Source organism: Piliocolobus tephrosceles, chromosome 4 (assembly GCF_002776525.5).
Source record: "Piliocolobus tephrosceles isolate RC106 chromosome 4, ASM277652v3, whole genome shotgun sequence".
NCBI classification, from domain to species: Eukaryota; Metazoa; Chordata; class Mammalia; order Primates; family Cercopithecidae; genus Piliocolobus; species Piliocolobus tephrosceles.
In genome coordinates, this window is record NC_045437.1 from 142,852,740 (window position 1) to 142,879,794 (window position 27,055).

General features: G+C 38.3%; 1 protein-coding gene across 1 annotated transcript; it reads left to right on the top strand.

Annotated features, from left to right (window-relative positions):
* Window positions 1-4,927: 4,927 nt before the first annotated feature.
* C4H5orf46 (chromosome 4 C5orf46 homolog) lies at window positions 4,928-22,121 on the top strand. The gene is made up of 4 exons (XM_023227016.1): window positions 4,928-5,028; window positions 9,971-10,115; window positions 14,704-14,761; window positions 21,913-22,121. Exons 1-3 carry the CDS (start codon window positions 4,959-4,961, stop codon window positions 14,750-14,752), a joined length of 264 nt encoding a protein of 87 aa, XP_023082784.1. The 5' UTR covers window positions 4,928-4,958; the 3' UTR covers window positions 14,753-14,761; window positions 21,913-22,121.
* The last annotated feature ends 4,934 nt before the right edge of the window (window positions 22,122-27,055 follow it).

The window sequence follows — 27,055 nt, forward strand, 5'->3', positions numbered from 1 at the left end:
ATAGCTAAAAGCAGGAATGTTGTAATCACACGTTTGCATGTCCAGTTCCCTGCTCTGGCTCATATATGATTTGTAACCCTGGCAAAACTCCTCTAAGCTTAAATTTCCTTATATAAAATGAGAATAGTGATGGTAGCCTCTCAACAATTTTATTGATACATTGTATCTAACTCAGCACCTGACCAGAGGAGGCAGCCTATTAGTGTTATTATTAGTGGTGGTGGTGGTGGTGGTGGTGGTCCTAAAATGTCACTCCCTCGTCTAAGACAACTCAATGTACAATAGAGTAGAATAGAATAGACAAGTCTATTATTTATTTTTCACTTAGTATTTGCAAGGCACTGTACTAGTTTTACAAATTTTCTTATCTAATCTTCACAAAAACACCAAGAGGTATCATTACTCCTGTTTTATGGGCACTGGATCCAAGGCACAGAGAAATTAGACAATATTGTAAGGTTACAGTGTCACACAGCTCATAAGGGGCAAATCTGAAATTCAAACTCAGTTCTGTGTGCTCCCAAAACCCATGCTTCTAACCACATTGAAATCTCTTCATGAGATTGCCAAACTAAATTGTAATTCTTTCCTACCTTGAGAAAAAAAGCACTCAGATGATTTTTAATTAAGTCTGGAAAAGTCCAGAGTAATTAAAACATTTATTTCCTTCATTCCTATACCTTCTTACCAAGCTAGAATAGTGTTGTAGAAGAAAGTTTTCATCTTCTTCCCTGCTTGGATAAAACCTTCTTTCATAATCTCAGTTTCTCATCTACCTAAAGCACATTCACTTTCTTATGGCAGTGGAAGATAAATCACAGATTTTCAACTGTTATTAACATGGCCAACACTAAAGGTTATTTATAGTTATCAGGTGTTTTATTTTTATCTCCTATATTCTTACAATGGTGCTGATATATAAGTAGGAATTTATATTATGTCCCTTTTACAGATGTAAAAACTGAGACCCAGAGGGTATCTGTCATTTGCCAGAGTCACTCAGATAATAACCAAAAGAACCTGGTTCCTGTTCTCAGCATTATTTATTAGCTCATGTCTTCAATGCATATTTGTTGGGTATCTTTTGCAAACAAGGCATTATTGTAAACACCAAAGTCAACTCCCTGAACAAGACTGATCAGAATGCTTCCCTTTGAGATTTTAACATTCCTTGGAAAGAGAGACATTAAATCATCAAAATTTAGTGCTGAGAAGAAAGAATACAGAGTGTAGAAAAGTTAATCACATAGGGATCTGAATTGGATTAGAGAGTCACAGAAGTTTTCACCAAAGACAAGACATTTTAGCTGAGACCTGAAGCTGTGAGGAAAAAATCATGAGAAGAGAAAGAATAAGAACAACAAGCAGGGAGAATGGAGGGTACTGAATCAGGGCCATGCAATGAGCCAGTGTTACTGACAGGAATTGAGGCCAGCTATCCTGACACTCAGGACAGTGCTAGCTTTTTGACAACAGACCACCAAAAGCAGCTGATTTAGGATTTGTCTGCTTGCCCTATCCAGCTGCTATTCCTAAGAAGCCAGCACATTTCTATCTTAAGTTGCTGTATCTACAGCCTTCACTTATTATAGAGTGCCCTTGTAATGATTAGAAAAATATGCGCCCTTTCCCAGGCAAACACAGCAATGTGTCAGGGTCCGTGGCCTAACTGATAAAGGACACTAGAATGTCATTCCCCCACTAGCCTCTCGGACAATCACAGTGCTCAGTCATCAGTAGTGACCCTGATGGCAAAAATCTACCTCACTGAAGGCCTTCTAATGTCTAGGTTTTACTGGAGACTCTGGCTTTGTCTGTCCTATACAAACAGTGGTGATCTAGAGTCTAGACTCACAACCCTTTGTACAAGAGAGGCAAGACCAGTGTCTTTTTGAGAAGACAGGTTGGGGAGGCCTGGGAAGGCGACACCACACAAGGTGCAAGCAGAGCTGCCTGATTACTTTGCAGAAGTGGTTTAGTGCCTTGTGAAGAGTACTAACTAGTAAGTAAGAAACATTGCCCTAGCCTTGGCTCTGAGATGCTGGATGAACCTCCTTTTGTCCATACTTTAGTTAATTTTCCCATTTATAAAATGGTCTTTTGATACATGCAAAGTATAAGTATTGATAAATCAATAAGTTTAAGTATTCACAAGTCCACGTTCCAATCAAGTGAATTTATAGCATTCCTCAGGACAGCCAGTATCATCTAGACTTGAACTAAACTTTATTCTCTTGTGTGTATTGCAAAGGAAGATTATTTTACACCTGAAATACACAGCAGCATCTCAAATCCAACATTCTGTTTCACCAAGTGCAAATATATTTAATCCATTTAATTGTTTTTCTTTTTAAAAAAAAAAAAAGATGGTACGGTAGACTTTATTCAAGGGGAACCATGGTGACGGGTATGGGTATAGAGACCACGGCAATGGATTCTGGCAGTGGGGGAGAAAGATTGGTCTTAATTAATTGCCAAATTATTTTTTTCTTCTTCTTCTGTTTTTTTGTTTTGTTTTGTTTTTGTTTTTTTTAATATTTGCCATGTGCCTCGGGTAATATGTATTCAACTCTAAACAAGATAGTTTTGCCTTCGAGAAGCCTTTAGCCTATTAGTAAAGACATTTAAACAGAGACTTAGCAGGTACCTCAGAGGATCACCTATCTCTGTTTGGAAAAACCAGAACAAACTTTCAGAGGAGGTGAAGCCAAAGGTGAGACCATGACCAAGCAATAGAGTAGGCTCCATGAGGATCCAGAAGTAATAAAACATTCTTCTCTTGAGACCCGCAGGCTAGGAATCAGCCTCAGCGTCCATCAACAGGTGAATAGAGAAAGAAACTATGATATGTATGCACTGGAATACTATTTACTATACAGCCTTAATAAAGAAGGAAATCCTATCACTTGCAACACAGTTGAACCTGGAGGACATTATGTTACATGAAATAAACCAGGCACTGAAAGACAAAGAAAGACAAACACATACCACATGATCTCATTTACATGCTGACTCTAAATAAGATGAACTCACGGAGGCAGAGGGTAGAATGATAGTTACCAGAGACTGGGAGTTGGGTAGTGGGAGGGATTGGGGAGATGTTGGTCAAAAGATACAAAATTTGAGCTAAACAGGAGGAATAAGTTTGAGACATCTATTGTACATCACGATCGCTATAGTTAATAACATTGTAGTGTATGCTTGAAAATTGCTAAGAGAGCAGATTTTAAGTGTTCTTGCCACACAAAAAAGGTAAGTATGAGTAATCTGTGTATTAAATAGCCAGATACAGCCTTTGCACAATATATGCATATTTCAAAACATCATATTGTATACCATGAATATGTACAATATTTTGCCAATAAACAAATAAATAGATCCACAAGCTGAAAGAGAAGAGAGCTATTAAAACACTTAGTTCTCCTGTGAGAACACATGGACACATTCAGGGGAGTAGCACGCACTGGGGCCTGTCAGGGTTTCAAGGGGAAAGAGCATCAGGAAGAATAGCTAATGGATGCTGGGCTTAACATCCAGGTGCCGGCCGGGCAAGGTGGCTCACGCCTGTAATCCCAACACTTTGGAAGGCCGAGGCGGGCAGATCACGAGGTCAGGAGATTGAGATCATCCTGGCCAATATGGCGAAACTCCGTCTCTACTAAAAATACAAAAATTAGCTGGGCATGTTGCCGCATGCCTGTAGTCCCAGCTATTCAGGAGGCTGAGGCAGGAGAATCCCTTGAACCAGGGAGTCGGAGGTTGCAGTGAACCAAGATCATGCCACTGCACTCCAGCCTGGCAACAGAGCGAGACTTGGTCTCAAAAAAAAAAAAAACCTAGGTGACAGATTGATCTGTGCAGCAAATCATCATGGCACATGTTTACCTATGTAACAAACCTGTACATTCCTGATGGCTACATTTGTAGCCCGGAACTTCAAATAAAAGTAAAAGTTGATGGGAAAAAAAGAGAAAAATAAAAGTTAAATAAATAAGACAGTTTTGTTATTGTTGTTGTTTGTTTGTTTGTTTTGAGACAGTCTCACTCTGTCACCCAGGCTGGAGTGCAGTGGTGTGATTTCAGCTCACTGCAATATCCACCTCCCAGGTTCAAGTGATTCTTCTGCCTCAGCCTCCTGAGTAGCTGGGATTACAGGCATCTGCCACTATGCCCAGCTAAATTTTTGTATTTTTAGTAGAGACGGGGTTTCACCATGTTGGTCAGGATGGTCTTGAACTCCTGACCTCATGATTCGCCCACCTCAGCTTCCCAAAGTGCTGGGATTATAGGTGTGAGCCACTGCGCCCAACCAACACTTAGTTCTTATACAATTGGGTCAAGTGTGCTGTAGGACAGATGATGAAGTAACAAACTCTGCCTGGATAAGGGTGCAGTGGTTATCATGAAGGTTTCACAGAGAAGGGCCATTTGAACTGAGAAATACATAGGAGTGATCCAAAGAGAGACGAGGAGGAGGGTATCTGAGGAAGAAGGAAGAGCAAGAGCAGAGGGATGGGGTGTGAAAGGGCATGCCCGTGTGGGAACAAGGGATTGTCCCAGAGCATGAGGGAAGGCACAGAGTGTACAGGGAGGGAGTAGGCTTGCCCTGCCAATCTGATTTGTTGCCTGCTGCTTGGCACTGATGAGTAATTCTATCTGATATCCCTCTAATTATCAATGCTGGCCTTGAAACTAGCCTGAAGAGATTCACTCCAGAATCCTTTATAGATACAAATGTTTAAAATCAAGAGGGTTTTTCTTTCCCTATTTGAAAAATGTTTGGTTTGAATGATAGGGCATGGCTCATTAGTACAGATCCGAAAGCAAGCTGTTCAGACATCTTGTGCAACAATCCAAATTCCAAAGCAGATGATGTCACCTATCTATACCTTATAAATGGAGCAATGTTTCAGATGTATCTGAACAATTTATCTGCACCAATACCCAGTGCTACCAGAATGGCTGTCTCAGTACTTCGCCTGACAGTTGTCCTGGGACTGCTTGTCTTAATCCTGACCTGCTATGCAGGTAAGTGCTTCTGATTACAGCCCACAAATTGTTCAGTAGTTAGCAGTGACTAGAGAAAGCTGGTGGCACTGATTCAGAACATAAAAGAAAGAAGGGGTCTTTGGGCACTGCAGAAAGAGCACGGGCCTGGGAGACAAGAGATATGTCTTCTAACACAAAGAAAGTAGGATTTTAACAAAAACCTAGCCTCTATTTTCAGTGGATGTATGAAGTTTGAAATTTTTTATGTGCTTATGATACAATGACACTCTTCTAGTATAAATTCCATGGCAGCTGACTGGCATTTATTTTTTGATAATTATACCTAATGATATTCAATGGTGAAGATTATGTACTCTGGAATATAACCCCTAGACCTGGCTCTGGCTCTACCACTAACCAGAAATGTGACTTCAGGAATGCTATTCAATCTCTCTAGTCCTCACATATAATTGGGGACATTTAACTTTCTCATAAAGTTATCATGAAAATTCAATAAAAGGAATGAAACAAATTGGAAGCGTACCTGGTTGATAATAAGCATGCAATAAATATTACCTGTTATTGTTGTCATGTACAATCTCATTTGGTTCTCATAGTAATCCAATGATGTAAACATGTGCAGTTTTATCATTTCCCTTTTTGCAGGTTAATAAACTCAGCTTGCAGAGGGCAAGTTACTTGAGCATACATATAGGTGGAAGTGGCACCTGGGAGTGCAACCTAAGTTCCTAGATTCTTTCTACTATTATCAAGCAACTACTTCTTTCCCACCTTTTCCAAGTACATAGAAGCTCATGCTGTATGCTACCTTCTCGTTAATTAATTTATTGTTTGTCTGCAAAAGACTGTGAGCTCCATTCAGAATGAGAGACCAGAAAACAGAGAGAGTGCAAACATTTAGTAACAGAATCCTTTGAATGTAACTTGGCTGAGCAACAATCAGGCAGACATTACAACAGAATTACTCTAGATATGGCCAGGAAGATTATTAAGTCCATTCTACTCCTAAAGAAATCACTACAGTGAAGTGAAAGGTGAGATCTGATACCAAGACCATTCGCCACCCTGTCTCTTATAGACTCTGAAACTGGTTAAATCAGTTCACTGCTTTGAACCTCAGTTTTTTTAATCTGTAAAATGGGATAACTATCAACTTCACCAGCTCAAATGAATATGCTTTTATAATTACTTTGCAAACTATTAAAATTGTACAAATATCAGCAATACTGTTTGTTAAGAAATTATGTTCACATTCACTAAGAAACTCAACGAGGTAGTTACTGTAAATAAAGGCTATCCCATATAATACTTGAAAAAAGGAAATATTAAACTATTGGCTTTGAAGATTTGTTACTAGGATATAAATTGTTTGATATTTTAATAGCATTTTTAAAATTTATATTATCTTCTAAAGTACTAGAGGAGAAAGTGAATTATAAGTCATTTTGTTGCTGTTATTAGTAGTAGTAACAATAAAACAGAGAACATTTATTTATTTATTTATTCTTTCATTTATTATTTATTTATATAAGGTAAGTTTACCTTGGGATTGGTACTGTGATAACTGGTATATATATGATATATGTATGTATATATGATATAGATATATATGTGTGTGTGTATATATATATTATATAAAATATCTCTCAATCCTGACAACATGTGAGGAAACTGAGAGATAGCAAAGTTAAGCACTGTGTGCAGGGTTATATGGCTAATTTTTTGTTAAAGGCAGGAATCCGACAGGTCTATAAAACTCCAGAAAATGCAATCCATTACACTTTAATACCTCTCAATATATATATGGGGTTCACAAGGTAAGGCCAAGATTTTGATTTCCACCCACTCCAATCCCAGGCTTCTTGCATCTTGAAAAGGCAGCTTTTAGTGTCATATCAAAATAACAAGTCAATAGAATTTATTTTGCAAGTAGCCAGATAGAAAAACGGGAGAAAATATGTCATCTTTCATGCAAGAAATTACTGCTTTGCCCTTGGCAAGTGTCTTTACAGAACAATTGTTTGGAGGTTGTATTATAGAATGTGAATAATGTGCTTTGTGGAGTTAAGAAAAAATAAGGTTCAAACTCTGGGTCAGCCACTTTCTAGATGAGTGATTTCAGGTGAGTCATTTAATTTTCCTGAGCATCTGTCTTCTCTCCCGTAATTGTGATACCACTACTGAGCTGAATGACGATTAAGGCATGTGCTGAAAGCACTGGTGCAGTACCTACACAATAGGCATCTTACACATGAGTTCTGCCTCCACCTCCTTCCCACGATAAAAACAAAACAATCCTTCTGAGTACCTAGGTTGCCCGGCACTTTATGTGAAGTCATATCTATAGCTGTCTTTTTTTTACCTTGACTCTTAGCATAACTATGCACAAAATAGTAGGCTCAGGCCAGGCACGATGGCTCACACCTGTAATCCCAACATTTCGGGAGGCTGATGTGGGCAGATCACTCAAGCCCAGGAGTTCGAGACCAGCCTGGGCAACATGGCGAAACCCCGTCTCTACACAAAATATAAGAATTAGCTAGCTGTGGTGGCATATGCTTGTAGTCCCTGCTACTCAGGAGGCTGAGGTGGGAGGATCTCTTGAGCCCAGGAGGTTGAGGCTGCAGCGAGCCATAATCACTTCACTGGCCTCCAGCCTAAGCGACAGAGTGAAGCCCTGTTTCAAAAATAAAACATTAAAAAAGTAGGCTCAAAAATACTTTTTGAATGAAGGAACCAATAATCGGATATATGAATAGGTAATGATTAGTATATTGCTTTTGGTTATAAGTCCCAAACTGGTGCTTCTATCAAATCTTTAGTTGTGTCATAGTAAACAATAAACGCTTATAGAATTGCCTGCCAATCTTTTTCACTACTAGTTTTCATTTTAGGATATAATATAGATGTAAAGTTTTTGATGTAATTTGACAACCTCCACACAAAAGGTAGTTACATTTCTTTTATCCAAAGTCAGGGGTACATTGTCTAGAAGTTGGGACTTCTCGAGTTAAAACTTGTGCTGAGGTTGCCAGATAAAATACAAGAAACACAGTTAGATTTGGATTTCTGATAAACAATGAATAATCTTTTAGCATCAGTGTGTCCTAATTACTGCATGGATCATTCTTATAGTACCAGAAAAGCATTTGTTGTTTATCTGATGTTTAAATTTAACTAGGCATCCTGTATTTTTATTTACCCAGTCTGGTAACATTACTTGTAAGGGAACAGTAAAATTAAAAAATAAAGGTCCCACTTTATCCTGTGACCAGGGCTCAGAGGGGAGACCACATGTAGCTACTGTTACTCTTCCATCTCTTCTCATCTCCTGGGAATAAAGACAACCAAGCAAAGTCAAAAAGCCCGCAAGGGATCTTGAATGTAATCGACCTCAGTCTGGATCCTTGGCCCTCATTCCAAGGGGCGGTTAAAAATCTAGTGTAAGAGGGCTGGGCGCAGTAGCTCACGCCTGTAATCCCAACACTTTCGGAGGCCGAGGCAGATGGATCACAAGATCAAGAGATTGAGACCATCCTGGCCAACATGGTGAAACCCCGTCTCAACTAAATTAGCCAGGCGTGGTGGAGGGCGCCTATAGTCCCAGCTACTTGGGGGGCTGAGACAGGAGAATCACTTGAACCTGGGAGGCGGAGGTTGCAGTGAGCCGAGATTGTGCCACGGCACTCCAGTCTGGCAACAGAGTGAGACTTTTTCTCAAAAAAAAAAAAAAGAATCTAGTGTAAGAGGCCTGCAGTCATCGTCCCAGCATTTTTCTTACTCTCTGTGAGGTCTTCCGTAAGCCACTTAATCTTTTCACTTTCTCAGTTCAGTGAGCTAAAAAAATGCATACTCTGTAAGATTGCTCAGGGGGTAAAATTACACAACATTTGTAAAATCACTGTTTATGAAACTACTAGGTGATATGCAAGTGATAGAATTTCTTTGTCATCATTATTGTTATACTATTTTGAATCTTCTAAAAGAAATGCAGACTGCATAACTTTTCCATCAAAGACTGTGCAGCTCATCATAGAGTACTTTAGAATCCAAGTTTTAATGCCAAACTGACATGGGTTTGAATTGTATTTCTGCCACTTACTAACTGTGCGACTTTCAACCAGTTTCTAAACATCTCTCAAATTATATTTCTTTACCTTTAAGTTGGGATAATTGTTCCTACCTGGTGGAGTTGCTATGATAAAATAAGACAATCCATGTAGATCATCTTAGACATGTACTCAACAAATGGTTCATTTGTATTTATCTATTTTATTTCTTAGAGACAGGGTCTCACTCTGTCACCTAGGCTTGGAGTGCAGTGGAACGATCATGGCTCACTACAGTCCCTTCTTCTGGGCTCGAGAGAGCCTCCTGCCTCAGCCTCCCAAGTAGCTGGGATTACAGGTGTGCACCATCACACCTGGCTACTTTTTACTTTTTGTAGAGATGGAAGTCTTACTATGTTACCCAGGCTGGTCTCAAATTCCTGTCCTCAAGCAATTCTCCCATCTCGCCCTCCCAAAGTGCTGGGAATACAGGCATGAGCCACCTCACCCAGTTGATAATTTATCTTTAATATTATTATCACGATGGGCATGGAGATCATATGGAAAAGCAGACATTTTGTATGTCAGTCCTGGTACTGGCACTTACTGGCTGCTTAACTCTGAGATAAGTAGTTAGCTTCTAGGAACTTTGTTTTTCTCTCTCACAAGGCAGTGCCAGTGTCTACGTAAGTATCAATATCAGTCGGTCTATTTGTTTTTTTAACAAATAAATGAGATAACGCATGTGAAGATTTTATCCAGACAGGCATTAAATGTTCGATGAATATAACCATATAAGGCTATGAAATTAGTGAGTGGGTCGGAAAGAATCCCAAGAGTTCCCCACACGGAAAGGAGACTTCCTTCTTTGTTGCCGAGAATCACCTCTGAGATTCTGTTCTGTTTTTCAGATGACAAACCAGACAAGCCAGATGACAAGCCAGACGACTCAGGCAAAGACCCAAAGCCAGATTTCCCCAAATTCCTAAACCTCCTGGGCACAGAGATCATTGAGAATGCAGTCGAGTTCATCCTCCGCTCCATGTCCAGGAGCACGTAAGCACTGAGACAAACGTTGCTTTTTGTTCAGTTTTCTGTTCGTAATGACCACACAATGACCACATGGCATTAAAATAGATGAGAAACATAATTTGTGGCACCAGTAAATGTGTTATTCTTCATTGAAAAATGTTGCCCTACTTAAAATATACTTTGCATCTGAATTCACTGCCTGAGCTTTTTGGGGGAAAGCACATTCCCATCAAGTGGTTCCATACAGGAATTTTTTTTTTTTTTTTTTTTTTTTTTTTTATCTCAGGACCAAATAGGGAGGAGGAAGAGCACTAGAGTAAGGAATGAAAAGCCAAGTTCCGATTCTAACTCAGGTGCTATTTTACTAGGTGGTCTTGAACAAGGCCCTCCCACTCTGAAGGCCTCTATTTGCTCCTATTTTAACTGTAAAGTTAAAATAATAGATGGCCTGCCCCAGGTAAGCACTGAGATTATGTGATGAAAATAAGAGGTAGTGATATGCTCGTTAGTGATGGGTGTGGTGAAAGCTGCCTATATTTTCTAGCTTGAGTAGCTCAAGAAGGTTAGCAGAGACAGTAGATAACCTCTCTTTAGAGACGAACAAGAGAACCTCTCAGCATGAGTGTTGGTTTTCATCACGAGGGACTGCTTTCGGGCAGATCACCAATCCCAGAGTCTTTCCAATATTCTCAGCCTGCTTCCAAGCCTGTGTCTAATTCCCAATACATGTTATTTTTGCCTACGTAGCTCCGATTTGACACTATTACCTTACTGTATGCTTTATTCTCCCCATATGAATCTCCCGAATTTCAGTGCTCCAGGATGAAATTCACTCTTCCGAATTTCCAGGTGCTTTCAGTTTCCACTGCTCTAAGCCTCTGCTCTCTGATTTTCTCCCATATAGATCCTGAGGCAGAGTTTCACTAGGTGTGGTCTATCCACCTGTTACAGAATCCTTTGGGGGGAATTTATTTTTTAAAATGCTGATTTCTTCATCCCATTTTGCATTTTTCTGGGGACAAGGCCATGGATATGGTTTTCAACAAGCTTTTCAGGTAATTCCGATATACAGAAATTTTCGAAAGTCATGCCTTGATCAGGTGTTCTGGGCTGCATGGATGGGCCTTAAAGTTCCAGAAAGCCTTTACATTTTTATTAATGTTTTGTGTCAGCGTGTTTTTTTGTTTGTTTGTTTGTTTCTTTTTTTTTGTTTGTTTGTTTGTTTTTGCATTTTCCTGGGGAAAGTGTTCATGACTTCTATTAGATTCTCAAAGGGGTCTTTAACCAATAGCAGATTAAGAACCACTTCCATGTAGGAGTAATCAGGGGTTTTGTAATCTCTCATCTGATTAAAGGGATAGATTGTCATCTGATTGGGCAGTGTTCTACAGGCAATCCTTCTCCACAAATAGTTAAAACTCACAGGTGCTTTTTAAAATTGCTACAATTCCTATTGTGGGTGCTTTTGCAACTGTTATCTTTCCAAGATTGTTAATGTAAACAAGAAGGAAAGCCATAAGCCAACAACAGGAGCACCACCCATTAGATACAAACTAAAGATTAGGCTCTAGTTGAATTCGTATTGTTACATTCACACAGCAAAGCAAGGAGTTAGAACACTAATAGTTCTTTTCATTCCTTCCCTAGGGAATTTTGCAAGTATAAAATAGGGCATTTTTCTCTGTGTTAACCATAAGAGTTGACTCTGTGATATGCTAAAGAATTGCTGTCCACTCCAGGCTCAGAAATGGCCCTTCATCTACTGATTTCCCTTTCCCTCATTATATTCTGAGTAAATGGCCTTCTTTCTGTTGCTAGAAATTATTACCATCTCAGGCTCTCTTCCCTTGCTCTCTCTCCTTTCTAAAATACTCTCGTTTTCTCATGACTAGTTCTTCAGCCTGCAGCTAATCTCAAAGTCACTTCCTCAGAAACTATTCTATGACCATTCTTGTTAATACTGTCTTCTTCCATTCCCACTGCCTGTTATTCTCTCGCTTTACCTTGTTACAGTGTCATAATATTTGTTATCATCTGAAATGACTTATTTATTTTTAATCAAGTAGCTAAGTGAAAGTAGACACCAGATCACCTGACTGATTGCAAGAGCACAGTACCTGCCATATAGTGTCAGGCACTTGAATTCATTAATTAAGGAAAGATATATTGCAGATGAGACCTAAAGCCCATCTACCTCAATCTGACTGAGAAATCCTGAAGGATCTTTGCTCAAAGACACAGCAATGTCTGCTCAAGAGATAAATCTGCGGGTGGCAGAGCCAGGACCTAAGACATACCCATAATTCCCTGTTCAAGGGAAGACCAAAAGCAAAATAGGGGGTGGAGGATAGGAGGAGACATCAGAAAGTATTGCTAAGCACTTAACATGTACAAAGTGGGGACACGGATTGTGAAGGAAAAATCTAGACTCTTAATCCCTTCTCCTCAAATAATTTGCAGTCCTTATGGTAAAATTACATAAGCCAATGCACAATGCAATAAGTCTGGCAAGATAAATGTCAGCCAACTATCACAGGCAGTTTCCAGTGAAAGGAGCTGTCAGTGGGGCCAACGTGCTTAGGGAAGTGTTTATGGCAAAGGCAAGATGTAATTTGGGCCTTGAATGACTGAACAAGATTTGATTTGGAAGAGAGAATGAGAGGAATAACAAAGATTCATAAAGGTGAGAATTTTACTTTATTTACTCCAATATGTCTGATGCCTAAGTGGTGTGTCAGATGCATAATAAATGCTAGAGACAAGCTTTGGGGACAGTGAATAGACTGGATTGTTGTCTCCACTTGCTTTTGGATTACCTCGGAGCTACCTAGACTGCATTTTGCTCATCATTTTTCTGAAAAATATACATATTCTTAACTCCTCTCACCTTTTGAGAGCCCTTAATTCTTGGGAATATTTTCCCCTGTGGGTTCTATGACATATTTTCCTGGTCTCTCTCTACCACTAGTCATTCTTTCTCATTCTTTTTATTTGACTTTCCTTCATGCACCTGCCCACCAAATGTCATTGTTCCTTAGAATTCCAAATGTGCTTGGTTTTTCACATTGCAGTTTACACATTGGGAATACTGCCTATAATCTAATGAGCTTCAAATTCACATTTCTGTTGCAATATTTTTCCTGAGCTTCAGATGAAATAACTGATTGCTTGCTACAAAATTCTATCGTTTTTCTACTACTGTTTCAAGTTCCACTGGTCTAAATCCAAGCCCATCATCTCACTCAAAACCCTCCTCCATATCTCATTAAGTCATATCATCATCCACCCAGAATCCAGAAACCTAAGGTCTTCTCAAATCCTTCCTGCTCATCACCACCTTCATTGAATTGCTGAATATTCTACCTTATATACCGTCCTCGGGTATAAGCATATGCACCCTATATACATTTCTCTTTCTCAGCTCCACTGACTTCATCATCTCTTTCCCAAGTTCTTTTTATTGGATTTCTAATAAATTCCACTCTTTTCTTTCTCTCTTTTTGTTGGATTTCTAATAAGTTCCACTTTCTTTCTGCCTCACCAATTCATCTTCTACCTACTACCAGAACTTATATCAAAAAATGTAAATTTGGTCATATCACTGCCATGCTTAGAAGTTTTTCATGAATTTCCATTGTCTCCAAATTTCAAGTAAATGCATTAGGCTGATGTCAAAGGTCCTTCTCTGATGCCAATGTATCTTTCAGTCACATTTCTCACCTGTGCAACCTTAAGCCCAATGACAAATGAATTTCATTTTACAGCAGGTCACGTTTGTATAAACCCCCAATATCTGTGCATGTGATTTTTTCCTCCGCTGAAAATGCCTAGCCCCCAAGCCAAAACCCCACTCTGTTCACTTGGCAAGTCTCATCATTTTCTAGAGCCCAATTCAGAAACAAATTCTGTAAAAAAGTCACAGACATCAGAAATTTCAGTTTTTCATGTTCAGGGATTTCATAATGCTTTGCAGAAATCTTCAAAACAACTTTTATCCCCACATTGTATTAAATTACTTGTATCTGAGTTGTCTGTTTTCTCCACTAGACTATAATTCACAAACCACATTTGAGTTATCTTCTACGATCGCAGCAGATATCCTGGTACCCAGTCCTTAAGCCATAGGGCATAATGTTTCTAGCATTTAGTAATGACTCTGGAGAGCCAAGTTTTTAACTTTTCTTTGCAACTTACCAGCCATGTACTTTGGACAGGTTGTTTAATCTTTGAGCTTCAAAGGTTTTCTCACACACAAAAAGAGACAATAAAAATGCATTCAATAAATATCTATTAATTTCTACTATTTTCCACGCACTGTTCTAGGTGCTGGGAATATATTACTGAAAAAAAATGCCAAGATATATGCCTTTATGGAGTTTATGTGTGAATAGATACCTAACTAATGGGTTTGTTGGCAGGTGCAAAAAGATAATTGTGCATAAATTGCTTGTCCACTATGAACTATGTGGAAATTTTAGGTCTTATTTCTTTCTGACATAGAAAAATCTGGAGAAGAACAGTATGGCTCGAACATTATACAGCACCTTTGTGATGACTCTAACACTCCTGTTCAGTCTGAATTGTAATTCTTATTTTCTCTTTTTTTCTCAAGGGGATTTATGGAATTTGATGATAATCAAGGAAAGCATTCATCAAAGTAACATCCTCAGGTGATTTTTCACTTAAAATTTACAACTGAAATAACAGTGTATTGGACAAAGGAAAAAGGGTCTGTCTAGTTTTATTTAATAATTTTGGTTACCCATGTCTACCTACAAGCAGAAAAAGTATACTTTAAAAAATTCTTACTGTAGTTTTTTTTAAATTAATCTTAAATGAATGTACTTTTATCATGTACAAGTTTCTAATAATAAAATTTTTTTAAGAGAGGAGGTACAACTGCGAGATGAAGTGAATAAGGATTGCAAGTTTGGAGACCTGGTTCCTGTCACAACCCTGCTAGGAACTTGCTTTGTACAAGTTCAGCCTGTGAAGTGAGGGCTAGCATGCACTAACCATCTAAGGACCCATGTAGTCATGCAGTTAGTTACTCATGAGAAAAGTGGAATTTGCTGAACCTAATTCAAAGAAAAAGGATAACAAACTTTCTGTCTCACGCAATTAGATTTATGGGCAAACAATATAGTTTGAGTGCTCAGAAATACTTGTTTCTCGCTACTCAGCTCTCTACTGAAAATGCATATTGAAATATAAAAACAGAAGTGTTAGATCTGGATAAGTAGTAATATTAGTAACTCGTATGAATGGTGTTCTTACTCTGTTTTAGGCATTAAGCTAAGTGATTAATGACTAAGTGCTATGTAGTATTTCATTTAATTCATATTCTCTAAGCAAAATAGATATTATTATTCTTAAATTTTATAAATAAGGACATAAAGGCTCAGGGAGATTTGCTAATGTGGCTATATTAATAAAGGAGGAAGACAGAATTTGAATTCAAGCAGCCTGATTCCAGGGCCTGTGCTGTATCTCTAAGCCATGGTGTTACTGGAGAACAGAGCAGAATAGTATAGGAGAAGGCAGTGGAGAATAATGATTAAGCTAAGCAATCTAAGACATACCTCAAGATGTTCATAGAAATACAACACTACTCCTTTGCTCAGCTGAGTTACCCTATATGCAAATTCAGGAAGTGTGGCCTTTCCCAACTTCTGTTTGTGATCTGGTCTGGAAATACTCCTTTTCCCTATTGGCTCCATTTCATAATCTGGGTGTGATTAATGTAAGTTCAGAAAGCTACTATTGTATTCCCCCAGAGCTTAGTCCACCCTTTCCCATCTGCTTCTAAGGATGAGAATCAGGCTTGGGTATTGAAATCAAAATATGCCCAACCCAGACACTCCTGACTATTACCCTAAGGCCAATTAAGCTTTTAAACTCAGTCACTTCTGTTTGTATGTTTTCATTCCCATCTTCTCAGAGAACAGTCTCTCTCTTCTTGCAGGTGTCCTAATACTTTACCTTCATTCAGGCTTCTGGTACACACCTATAATTTTTGGTCCCCACACCCCAGATCCTTAGAGTACACCCTACAGGTCTGGTCTATGATGTAGTCCAATAGGCAAGGCCACATGGAGGAGCAGAAAGAGCAGAAGACACAGACAAGATGTAAGTTCAACTTCTACATCAGCCACTTAATGGTTATGTAACCATGGTCAGGACACTTTACCTGCCTGAGCGCCACTTTTCTCCTTATGAATTTTTAAAACATAGGGAATCTTAATACCGTATTTTTTTTAACTGCATATGAAAAAATTGGAATTGATGCGTGAATCAACTTAAGATGCCCTGATGAGCCGGGAGGAATGGCTCAATCTAGAGATGTAAAAAAAAAAAAAAAAAAAAAAAAAAAAAAAAAAAAAAAAAAAAAAACATTAAACTAAGGAGAAGGAAGCAACTAAGGAAGAGACTAATTTTTGTATTTTTAGTAGAGACAGGGTTTCACCATGCTGCCCAGGTTGGTATCGAACTCCTGGCCTCAAGTGGTCTGCCCACCTCAGCCTCCTAAACTGTTGGGATTATAGGTATGAGACACGGCGTGCAGCTGGCATTTCCTAAATTAAGATAGATAGTTGGATAGATAGATCTTATGTTTCTCTTATCAACATTGATCTTTTTTTTTTTTTTTTTTGAGATGGAGTCTCACTCTGTTGCCCAGGCTGGAGTGCAGTGGTGCCATCTAGGCTCACTGCAACTTCTGCCTCCTGGGTTCAAGTGATTCTCCTAACTCAGCCTCCCAAGAGCTGGGACTACAGGTGTGCACCACCATGCCTGGCTAATTTTTGCATTTTCTTTAGTACAGATGAGGTTTCACCATGTTGGCCAGGATGGTCTTGAACTCCTGACCTAGTGATTCACCCGCCTCAGCCTCCCAAAGTGCTGGGATTACAGGCGTGAGCCACGACACCCGGCCAATCCCTCCTTTATTTATTTATTTTTTTAACAAGTTTCTTTAACTCTTCTTTAATCCATACCTACAATGTCAATCAGTCAATGCTACTGAAATGAAAACCTAGCTGGCTATTGAGAAGTTTATGGACTCAGCAATCAGGCAGCTCTGTGTATCTCATAACTGTGGAAGGAAATGATAAAGTTATGTATAAAGGGGCCTTGGGAATGCCTTGGAAAAGATAAAGAATATCTGGAGGAAGGGATAAGCATTATGAATGCTCTACAAATAAGGTGAACTCTGAGAGAAGAGATTCTACACACTATCTGATATGATGAGTAGAGAGAGGTACAGTATTTGGAAAAATATCCAATAACTGAATACCTGGTTTCATCTGAGAGCCTCTCAACCTCTGCTGAACAACATTGGCATGATTTTTACTGGCCTTAATATTTTCAGTAGACTTAAAATTCTAACTCCACTTGTCCTGCATTGTTTAAAATCATATGAATTCAAGTCATCTTTTTTGTGTGTCTTAAGTCATTTGGTATTTTAAATATAAATTTTCTTTCCTGCATAAGAACAAATTTGGATGAACCTCACTAGATTACTAAAATTATCAAAAGAGGTAATGGATAGAAAGTCATTTAATGAATTCTTAATTTCTATACAAGTGTTTTGGATTAAGACAAAATCTACTAGAGGACACACTAGATTTTTATGCTTAGACTGGCTCCGTCAGAGCTTCCTAGGGAGGGATCTAGGAATAAGTAAGTCAGACAGGAAATTCCAATGCACCGGATGAGCAAAACCGCCCTTGGCCACAATGTCACTTGTAACCCTTTCATGAAGTCTTACGGAAAATTTTTCTTTTAGAAATCAGGCAAGAAAAAAAAATGCCTTCCCTAAAGTCAGATTCCTCTTTTCTGCTTGTAAGATTTATGTGACAGCTGGGCACGGTGGCTCACGCCTGTAATACTAGCGCTTTGGGAGGCCGAGGCGGGCAGATCACCTGAGGTCAGGAGTTCAAGACCAGACTGACCAACATGGAGAAACCCCTCCTCTACTAAAAATACAAAATTAGCCAGGCATGGTGACATGTGCCAGTAATCCCATCTACTTGTGAGGTTGAGGCAGGGGAATTTCTTGAACCTAGGAGGCAGAGGTTGTGATAAGCTGAGATCAAGCCACTGCACTCCACCTTGGGCAACAAGAGTGAAACTATGGCTCATGCCTATAATCCCAGCACTTTGGGAGGCTGAGGCGGGCAAATCACAAGGTCAGGAGATAGAGACCATTCTGGCTAACACTGTGAAAGCCAAAAAAATTAGCCAGGTATGGTGGCGGGTGCCGGTAGTCCCAGCCACTCAGGAGGCTGAGGCAGAAGAATCACTTGAACCTGCGAGGCAGAAGCTGCAGTGAGCCAGGATCGCGCCACTGCACTCCAGCCTGGGTGACAGAGAAAGACTCTGTCTCAAAAAAAAAAAAAAAAAGACTTATGTGACTTAGTTTTTTCTTTTTCATCATCTATCTATCCAGAAACTCAGTAAAACTGGTGACTCAGCTTATCCTTAGGGGTTTATTCAATGCACATTCTCCCTTCATTCTTGTTTCTGATTCTTTATACACTTGGAAGTTTTCCTTTTGTTGTTGTTGTTGCTTATTTCCTTAAATATGTATTATAGTTGACTTTATTATGAAACCTCTTCTATTTTATAGTGCAGAAGCATAAAAATTTTAAGGAAAAGGTTAAAAGTTCTTTGGTTTATTTAACATCTTAAATCCTCTCTACTTGTTCATTGCTTTCCTCTCTTTGACTTGTGTTTCAAACGACACACCCATGTGGCTCCTGGACAATCCAAGAGCAGCCAAATCCTGCTTTTCCAGTTCTGCTTCACAAGTCCTCCAGGAGAGAGCCTTCAAAGCAACTCCCAGAGAGTTCTCAGGATTCAGGCTCTGGCTTCAACCAAACAGAACTCATTTTGAACACCCCGACTGCATTTTTGCTTTTAGAAAGTTAGAATAAATATGGCGCTTTGGGATCACGTAGTTTGTTGAGAAGATTCGTGTTGCTATTAGTAATTTTTTCTGGCCATGGTTAAAGTTTTAATGATGCAAATATATATATATGTGTGTGTGTGTGTGTGTGTGTATATATATATCCTGGTGAATATTTATATGTTTATATATTCAAACGGATAATCAAAGAATGGTTCAAAATAGGAGGACTAAAGCCCAGATAATGTAGCAAGTTCAAATTCACAGAGCCAATAAGTGACAGAAAGAGGAATAAAACCTGACCTCAAACCAAGCTCTCAACTCCTAAAAATGTATGCAGTTTCAGAGTTAAAAGTTTTACACATCTTTTTTGGAAAGTATTTTAAAACTATCTGAGCCCACTTTCATATGCTAGTAAACTTAAAAACTGACCTTTTGCTGGGCGCGGTGGCTCACACCTGTAATCCCAGCACTTTGGGAGGCCGAGGCGGGCGGATCACAAGGTCAGGAGATCGAGACCATCCTGGCGAACATGGTGAAACCCCGTCTCTACTAAAAACACAAAAAAATTAGCCAGGCGTGGTGGCGGGCGCCTGTAGCCCCAGGTACTGGGGAGGCTGAGGCAGGAGAATGGCGTGAACCCGGGAGGTGGAGCTTGCAGTGAGCCGAGATCGCGCCACTGCACTCCAGCCTGGGCGACAGAGTGAGACTCCGTCTCAAAAAAAAAAAAAAAAAAAGAAAGAAAACTGACCTTTTAAAATTAGTAAAATCATTGCCTTCCCCCAGAGTCACTATTTTTTCTCATAGAATAGCAGTGTCAGGGATGGAAGAGTCCTCAAAATGTTTAGTGCAGCCCTTTCATGCCACCACCTTATTACACAGAGGTGGATCCTCTGCAGCCATGGCTGTGGTTCTTGCCCACTTACCAGAAGGAAAATGTGACAGCAGAGCTAGAAATACAGTATTCTCCCAGAATTATTTAATGCAGACAGTAAGACAAGACTGAAATCTTATCACGGAGCAAGATGCCAATTAAAGCAGTGCTCTAATCTGGAATAAAGTTTCTATGTTTCTATGTGCTGCTTCTACTGAGTTCTCAAACGCTATCTTGGGTTTTGTCCTTCCCAAACACAGAAACTCTGGAAGTAACTCAAGTGTATGTTTAATAAATGTTTTGTTTGTTTGTCTGTCTTCCTGTTTTTACTTAGTCAAAAGAGGTCTGCATGCAGCAAAAATAATTTTAATAATACAGGTAGACAAACCAAGAGTGAATGTCTACCAAATGTTGAAAAATGCATGCTACTTTCTACAGTAAATTCAGACAACTCACACTGCATTTTCTAGGGATTGTGTCAATTTCAAGTACCACATCCCACTTAACTAAATTACCTAGGATGTCTATTATATTCCGTATCTGGCACACAAACTGCTTCTCCCCACCAAATGTGGCTGCAAAATCTCTTTTCCGATGTTGACTCTTTGATTTCTGCCTGGATAACGCATTTACTACAACTATATTAATTAATACACTACCTATATGTGAGAAACACACTTTACCAGAACTTTTCTGCCTTTATCTTCACCTGTGTGTGGTACACTTTGAAATCACTTTTTCATGTTGGGGGTTGGGAAAGTGCCATATCAATATGGGATTTGGTAAATTCCTAACAGATCGCCGACAAAGATCTCCAATGATCTATAGAGATTTTGAAGATTTCCCAACTGCTTTACAATGTGTATTTCCTCTTCCTCCCCTTCATTGCCTTCTTCCCCTACCCTCCAATAAGATCCGTGTCTGCAGCCAGCAGGTACACCTGTTCTTAAAGATCAAGAATCTCTTTCATCTGCATTGAATTTTTCTTTTGTGACCCTTTCGCACTATTATCTCCTTGTAACCTCATAACCGCAATGTAATTGAATTGAGTTGGGGAGGCATTGTTTTCTGCATATGACAGGTAAAGAAACTGAGGCTCAGGGAGGCTAATTGTATCATACCTGAGATACCAAAACTGGTAGAGGCTACATGGGAGTTCCAACCAGGTGTGTCTAACTCCCAGCAGAGAATTCCCCTGTGACATGCTGAGGACACAATCTACATCATCACTATTCTGTCCCAAATCCCAAACTTTCTATCATGACTCAAGTACTTGAGGGAATTTACACCTAGCTTTTTACAGAAATGCTGAGTAGATAGAGTAATTCCATTTAAATATAATTCAATTCAGATTAATTCTTTCTGCCATTTCCCATCTCTTTTGGAGCAAATACTACATTTTAAAATTTCTTTACAATGGTGGCAAAGATCCTATCTGAGCTATTCACTTCCCTTACTTTCTCCTACTCATCATTTTTCTTCTTTTCACTCCAACCATATTGGGATCCTTGTCAGTCTTTAAACAGTCCAAGTATGTTCTTTTTATGGGACCTTAAATTTCCTCTTCCCTGTGCCTAAATTACTCTTTCCCAAGATGGCCACATGGCTTGCTCCTTCATTTTTTAAGGTCTTCTCCTAAATATCACCTTCTCAGTGAAGCCTTCCTTGATCACTTTATTTAAAACTGCATCATCTACCCTAATATGTCTATCTTCTTTGGCTGCTTAATTTTTTCTCCTATGGATATATATTTTTTAATACATATCTTTTAACACAATGTTAAAACTTGATTTATTTCATTCCTTTTTCTGCCTACCTTCATTAAAATGTAAGCTCCACGAGGCAAGAATTTGGCCTCTTCTGTTCAATGTTCCTGGTGCAATCGTGAGCAATTAGAACAGTGTTTAACAGAGAGCAGCTGTTCTGTAAATGTTTCTTGTATTTTGCAAGAAGCGAAGAAATTTAAATCATAGAGCTTCTAGCCAAGGGCAAGATAGTAAGGGTACACAGTTGAATATCCCATGATTTTTGCTTTCAAGTAGCTCACAGTCTTGATGCAGAAGATATATATGCAAAACCAACTAAATATACTCAACAGGGCACAGCATAACAGAGGCACAGACATGGGAACATGGGAACCAGCACAAAGAACCATTCATGCTCCCTCAGAAATCCAGAAAGATTTCTTTGATGTAATAATATACGATCCATAACTTGATGGATGATAAAGGATTTGAAGATATGGAGAAGAAGAAGGAAGGGCATTTCAGTCACAGAAGAAAGCTTAAACCAAAACTCAGACTATGGCAGTTCTTGACATTCAAGGATGGCCCTACAATCCTTCAAACCTACCTACCTTTCTTAAGAAACAGATTTCATTAGGATACCTTCCACACTTGGTCCCGTTTAAATGTTACCTCATTGAATCCTCATATTTAGTACAAAAATTAGATATGATTATTCCCTTTTGAAATGATGCAATTGAGAATCTGACAAGATCACTGGGTAATGCTGGAGCCAAACTTGGACAAAAGTCTGGGTGACTGATTTCCTTTTGTATTTATTTTGAGAGTGAGAGGAATTACTTTCTTTTTAAAAAATTTTATTTTATTTTATATTCTGGGATTCATGTGCAGGACGTGCAGATTTGTTACAAAGATAAACGTGTGCCGTGGTGGTTTGCTGCGCCTATCTACCCATTACCTAGGTGAAAGGAATTACTTTTTAATGCGTACTAATTGGCAAAATGTTTTCTTCAAAACTGAGATTCAAAAATTATTAAAGTGGTATATGCTCACCATCTGAGAGGGAAAAATGAGGGGAATGTGTAAATGTGTATATACTTTTAAAAGTTAACAATCTCCCACACTAATCCCATTATCCCCAAACCAGCCATATCAGCAACCAATATTGATGCTGTTGTCCCTGCCTATTCAGACATATCCAAACATATTCACATGTAGAGTGGGGTTTGGGCGAGTGCTTGACTCTGCAGCTTGACTGTCTTACTGAATAATTTCTCGTGGCATTTAGTTTAGATAAACAGATATAAATCTTTAAAAACTTATTCAGTAGCTCATAATTTCCCTATTCATAGACTTTCATATTGCTCCTATTTTTCAGCTTTTCAAAGGATTCTGCAATAAACATGCTTACATGTATAAGCATGTGCACTCATATTTGTATAAAAATATTTTTGTTTAATGTTTTTATAAAGGATTTTCAAAAATTGAATTGAGAAATAAAGGGCATTTTTAAAAATGCAGATGGATATTGTGAAAAAGCCTTCAAAATGTAGCCATTCCTTTATTGGCCCAAATGGACTCTTTATTGACTAATAGCATATGACTAATTTTCTAAACTTATAATTGATGTACAAAAACTGCATGCATTGAAAGTATACAGTTAAAGAATTTTAACATATGTATATATTCCCAAAACCACACAATTTAAATACTGAACAATCTTGAAGCTCACAAATAAATGGGAGATACAAATAATCATCAAATAATCCTACATAAACCTATAATTATGTTTTGAGAGACTTGCTAGGGAAGGAAGGAAGATGTTTCTCTTGGAAGCTGTCACAAATGTATAACAACTGGGTGAGGGAAAGTTCCTAAGACATATGCTGAGATCTCAAAAGAGAAATAATAAAGTGGTTGAATAGGACAAAATTCATAAGGCAATGAAGGAAAAGAGACATTTATAGTAGAATGAATGGTATTTGCAAAAGTCCTGGGCCAGGTATATTGTGCTCTAGCCATGAAGGAAGATCAAGGTGGCCGGAAAGCAAATGAGAGTTAGGGAAGAAAGTAAGTCTTACAGGACCTCATAGGTCATGGTCAGGATTTTATTCTTAAATCCAAGAACAATGGAAAACCACCAAAGGGTTTTGAGCATTGGAGCACATGTGATCATTGTTGCATTTTTAAAAGATCAGTGGGCTGTTGTGCAGGCTAGACGGAGGGGTCCAGAGTAAAGCAGGAAGCCAGGCAGAAGTTCTTGAGCAAGGGAGTGTCAATGCAGACAGAACCATGTGGAAGGATTCAAGAGGATATTAAGACATTAGGTTGACAGGACACGGTGTTTAGTCCAATATGACATGTCAGGGAGAGGGAAGTATCAGGAATGACTCGTAGGAGTCTGACTAATGCAAGTGGATATGCAGTGTTGCCACTCAGGTATATGGAGAACATTGGATACAAAACTTCCCATGGCTTTCCTGGGCTCTTAGGATAAAAACAGGGCCATGACCATGACACCCAATGCATGGTTTGACCTTGGTTTGCATCCCTGTGCTCCTGCTCCCAGGGCTACAGCCACACAGGTGATGTTTCAGTTCTTTGAAGAAGCCAAGTTCTCCTTATCATCAGGATATTCACACACTCAGTACCTTCCACACAGAATATTATTTGGTTAAGATGGGTCTTCCAACCTCAAGTCCCAACTTGGCATGTCCATAGAAATGACCTAAAATAAACAGGGAATCTCTTGTCACTATTACCTTTCTTAGGATCCTATTCTTTTCCTTTATTGTTATTATCATAACTTATAATTATCCTTTTACCCATGTTTATTTGTGTGGTTTCTATCTCTCCCTTTACATTGTAAAATCTATGGAGATATGGGTCTTGACAATTTATTACTCTATGCTTCCTGTCCAGCAAAGATCCTGCAATCAATATTCAATGATTATTTGTTGAATCAAAAATATATAGAGGAAACAATGAATGACTAATAGCTATCACTGTTATTATGGTCATTGTCAGTATCAGAAAACAAGTTCTCATTTGATAATGAGACCATTAATGACAGAACAAAGAATGCACCATTTAGCAATGCCTGAAATGAAGTCAGAGGTAGTTACTAGAAAGGGGAAGCATCAGGTAGTTGCCATTTATTTGTGAATCCCCAATGAAAAACTGAATGCAATAGAAGGTGCTGATATTTCTTATTACCTACCTTGCAGATATACAAAATGTTTTCCTTGATTTTGCTAATAACCTATGAGCGCCCTCTGCTGTCTTTAACCTGCCTCAGTAGCCTGAGAGTTCTTCATCTGGTTGCTTTCTAAAATAAAAAATAATGTAGCAAATAAATTGTACGTACCTGTCTGTTTGTATTGCCTGTCTTAGACATGAAACTCAGAAATCATATAATTCATACCTTGCATGGCTTGACCCACCAGCACATAATACAAAGGGATTTACAGCTAGCTCAGGGAGAGCAACCATACCCTAGGTGTTGTCTTGAGTCCCTAATCCCATCTTTGGAAATGGCACTTCTCTGACCTCAATCACCTGAGATACCAACTGTTCTTTCCAATTGAAATGTGTGACTAGTTATCAAAATTTTAGACATCATATAATTCTGGACGTTGCACTTCCACTTCCAGGAAGTTTGTGAAGACATAAAGACAAAAATGTATGCAAATGTATGAAAGTTCACTATAGCACTTTATATAATAACAAAAAATATTTAAAAATTAGATATTAGAAACAATATAATATATGTTATATAAATTAAAGTAATATTTGCATAGACAACAATTTAAATAAGGCATATGTCATTCATATATGCAATGTATCATTCATATATATTTGTAAATATTTAGAAAATGTCTTGAAAAAAGCATATCAAAAGGTGAACTGTGGTTTTCTCTAATTTGTGAAATTTATGGATGAAGAGAATGAAAGTTACATATGTGCATATATGTAATTACAGTTATACATAATTAGTTGTATGTCATTATAGTTATATATAGTTTATGTTAATTATATTCCATATAATTATATGTGTATTATATATTTCTATATTCTGATTATCTTTAAAACAATTTTTAAACTTTTTAAGATAAATTATAGATTCACATGAAGTTTTAAGAAATCATACAGAGCAATCCAGCATATTTTCTACCAAGTTTCCTTGGTACTTTGATATAGTAGCAAGTTTCCTATGCTACTATATCAAAACCAGTATGCTGACATTGATACAGGCAAGACACAGAACAGTTCTGTCCCTATAAGGATATCTCATATAGCCCTTAAATAGCACACTCACTTCCCTCCTGCCCCCACCCTCTCCTTAACCCTTGGAAATTACAAATTTGTTCTTTATTTCTATCATTTTGTCATTTTGAGAATGTTACATAAATAAAATTATACAGAATTTAACCTTTGGGGTTTGACTTTTTTTCACTTAGAGTAATTCTCTAAGGATGCACCAGGTTACTGTGTATATAAATAGTTTGTTCTCCTTTTTTGTTGAATAGTATTTCATTACAAAGATGTACAAAAGTTTACCCATTTATCCACTGAAGAACAACTGTGTTGTTTCCAGTTTTTGACTACTAAAAATAAAATTGTTATGACCATTTGTGTGCAGGTTTTTGCATAAACATAAGTTTTTGTTTCTCTGGGATGAATGCCTAAGAGTACAATTACTGGGTTTTATGGTAGTTGCATGTTTAGTTTTTTAAGAAAATGTCAAATTATTTTATCACAGTGGCTTTACTGTTTTACTTTCACACCAGCAATGTGTGAGTGATTCAGCTTCTCTACATCCTCACCAGCATTTGGTGTTGTCACTTTTATGATAATGTTTGTCATCAGTTTCTGCCTGGCTTCCCAAACATAATTTGTCCCCAGATTCCTTCTTAATCGCTCTCTTTGATACACTCCTGGAAAAAAAACCTTCCAACCCAGTAAATCGCCAGATTGCCGCTATTACTTAGAGTACAGTGGCAGAGAACTTTATCCCCAGTCTTTTCCATTTAATATATTGGTGAAAGCGTAGAGAGGCATCCTTCTCAAATATGCAAAACACTGGGAGAGAGAGCAGTGAGTGGTTAAATAATATGACTGGTGGAAGAAAACAAAGGGGCCAACCCAATCAGATACAACTTAACAGAAACAAACCCATTTATTCAACAGAATCAACACTGACTATCTTCAGACTCTATGCAATGTCCTAAGGATACAGACTTGTACATTAGAGTCACTACCCATTTAACTTCACAGTCTAGAAAAGAGACATTGAAATAAGTATGAAAACAAATATGTTTAAACTTGTATTATTATTAATGTGTCTGTTGATTTAATGTAGTGTCTGACTTTTTTTTTTCAATCAGCATTAAAAAACTATGGATGAGTTTGAAGTTGGGGAATAATTCCTGTATTT

Coding starts and splice junctions, on each gene's coding strand:
- C4H5orf46 (XM_023227016.1), top strand. CDS start 4,959: ATGGCTGTCTCAGTACTTCGCCTGACAGTTGTCCTGGGACTGCTTGTC. Junction 5,029..9,970: donor AATCCTGACCTGCTATGCAG/GTAAGTGCTTCT, acceptor TCTGTTTTTCAG/ATGACAAACCAGACAAGCCA. Junction 10,116..14,703: donor CGCTCCATGTCCAGGAGCAC/GTAAGCACTGAG, acceptor TTTTTTCTCAAG/GGGATTTATGGAATTTGATG.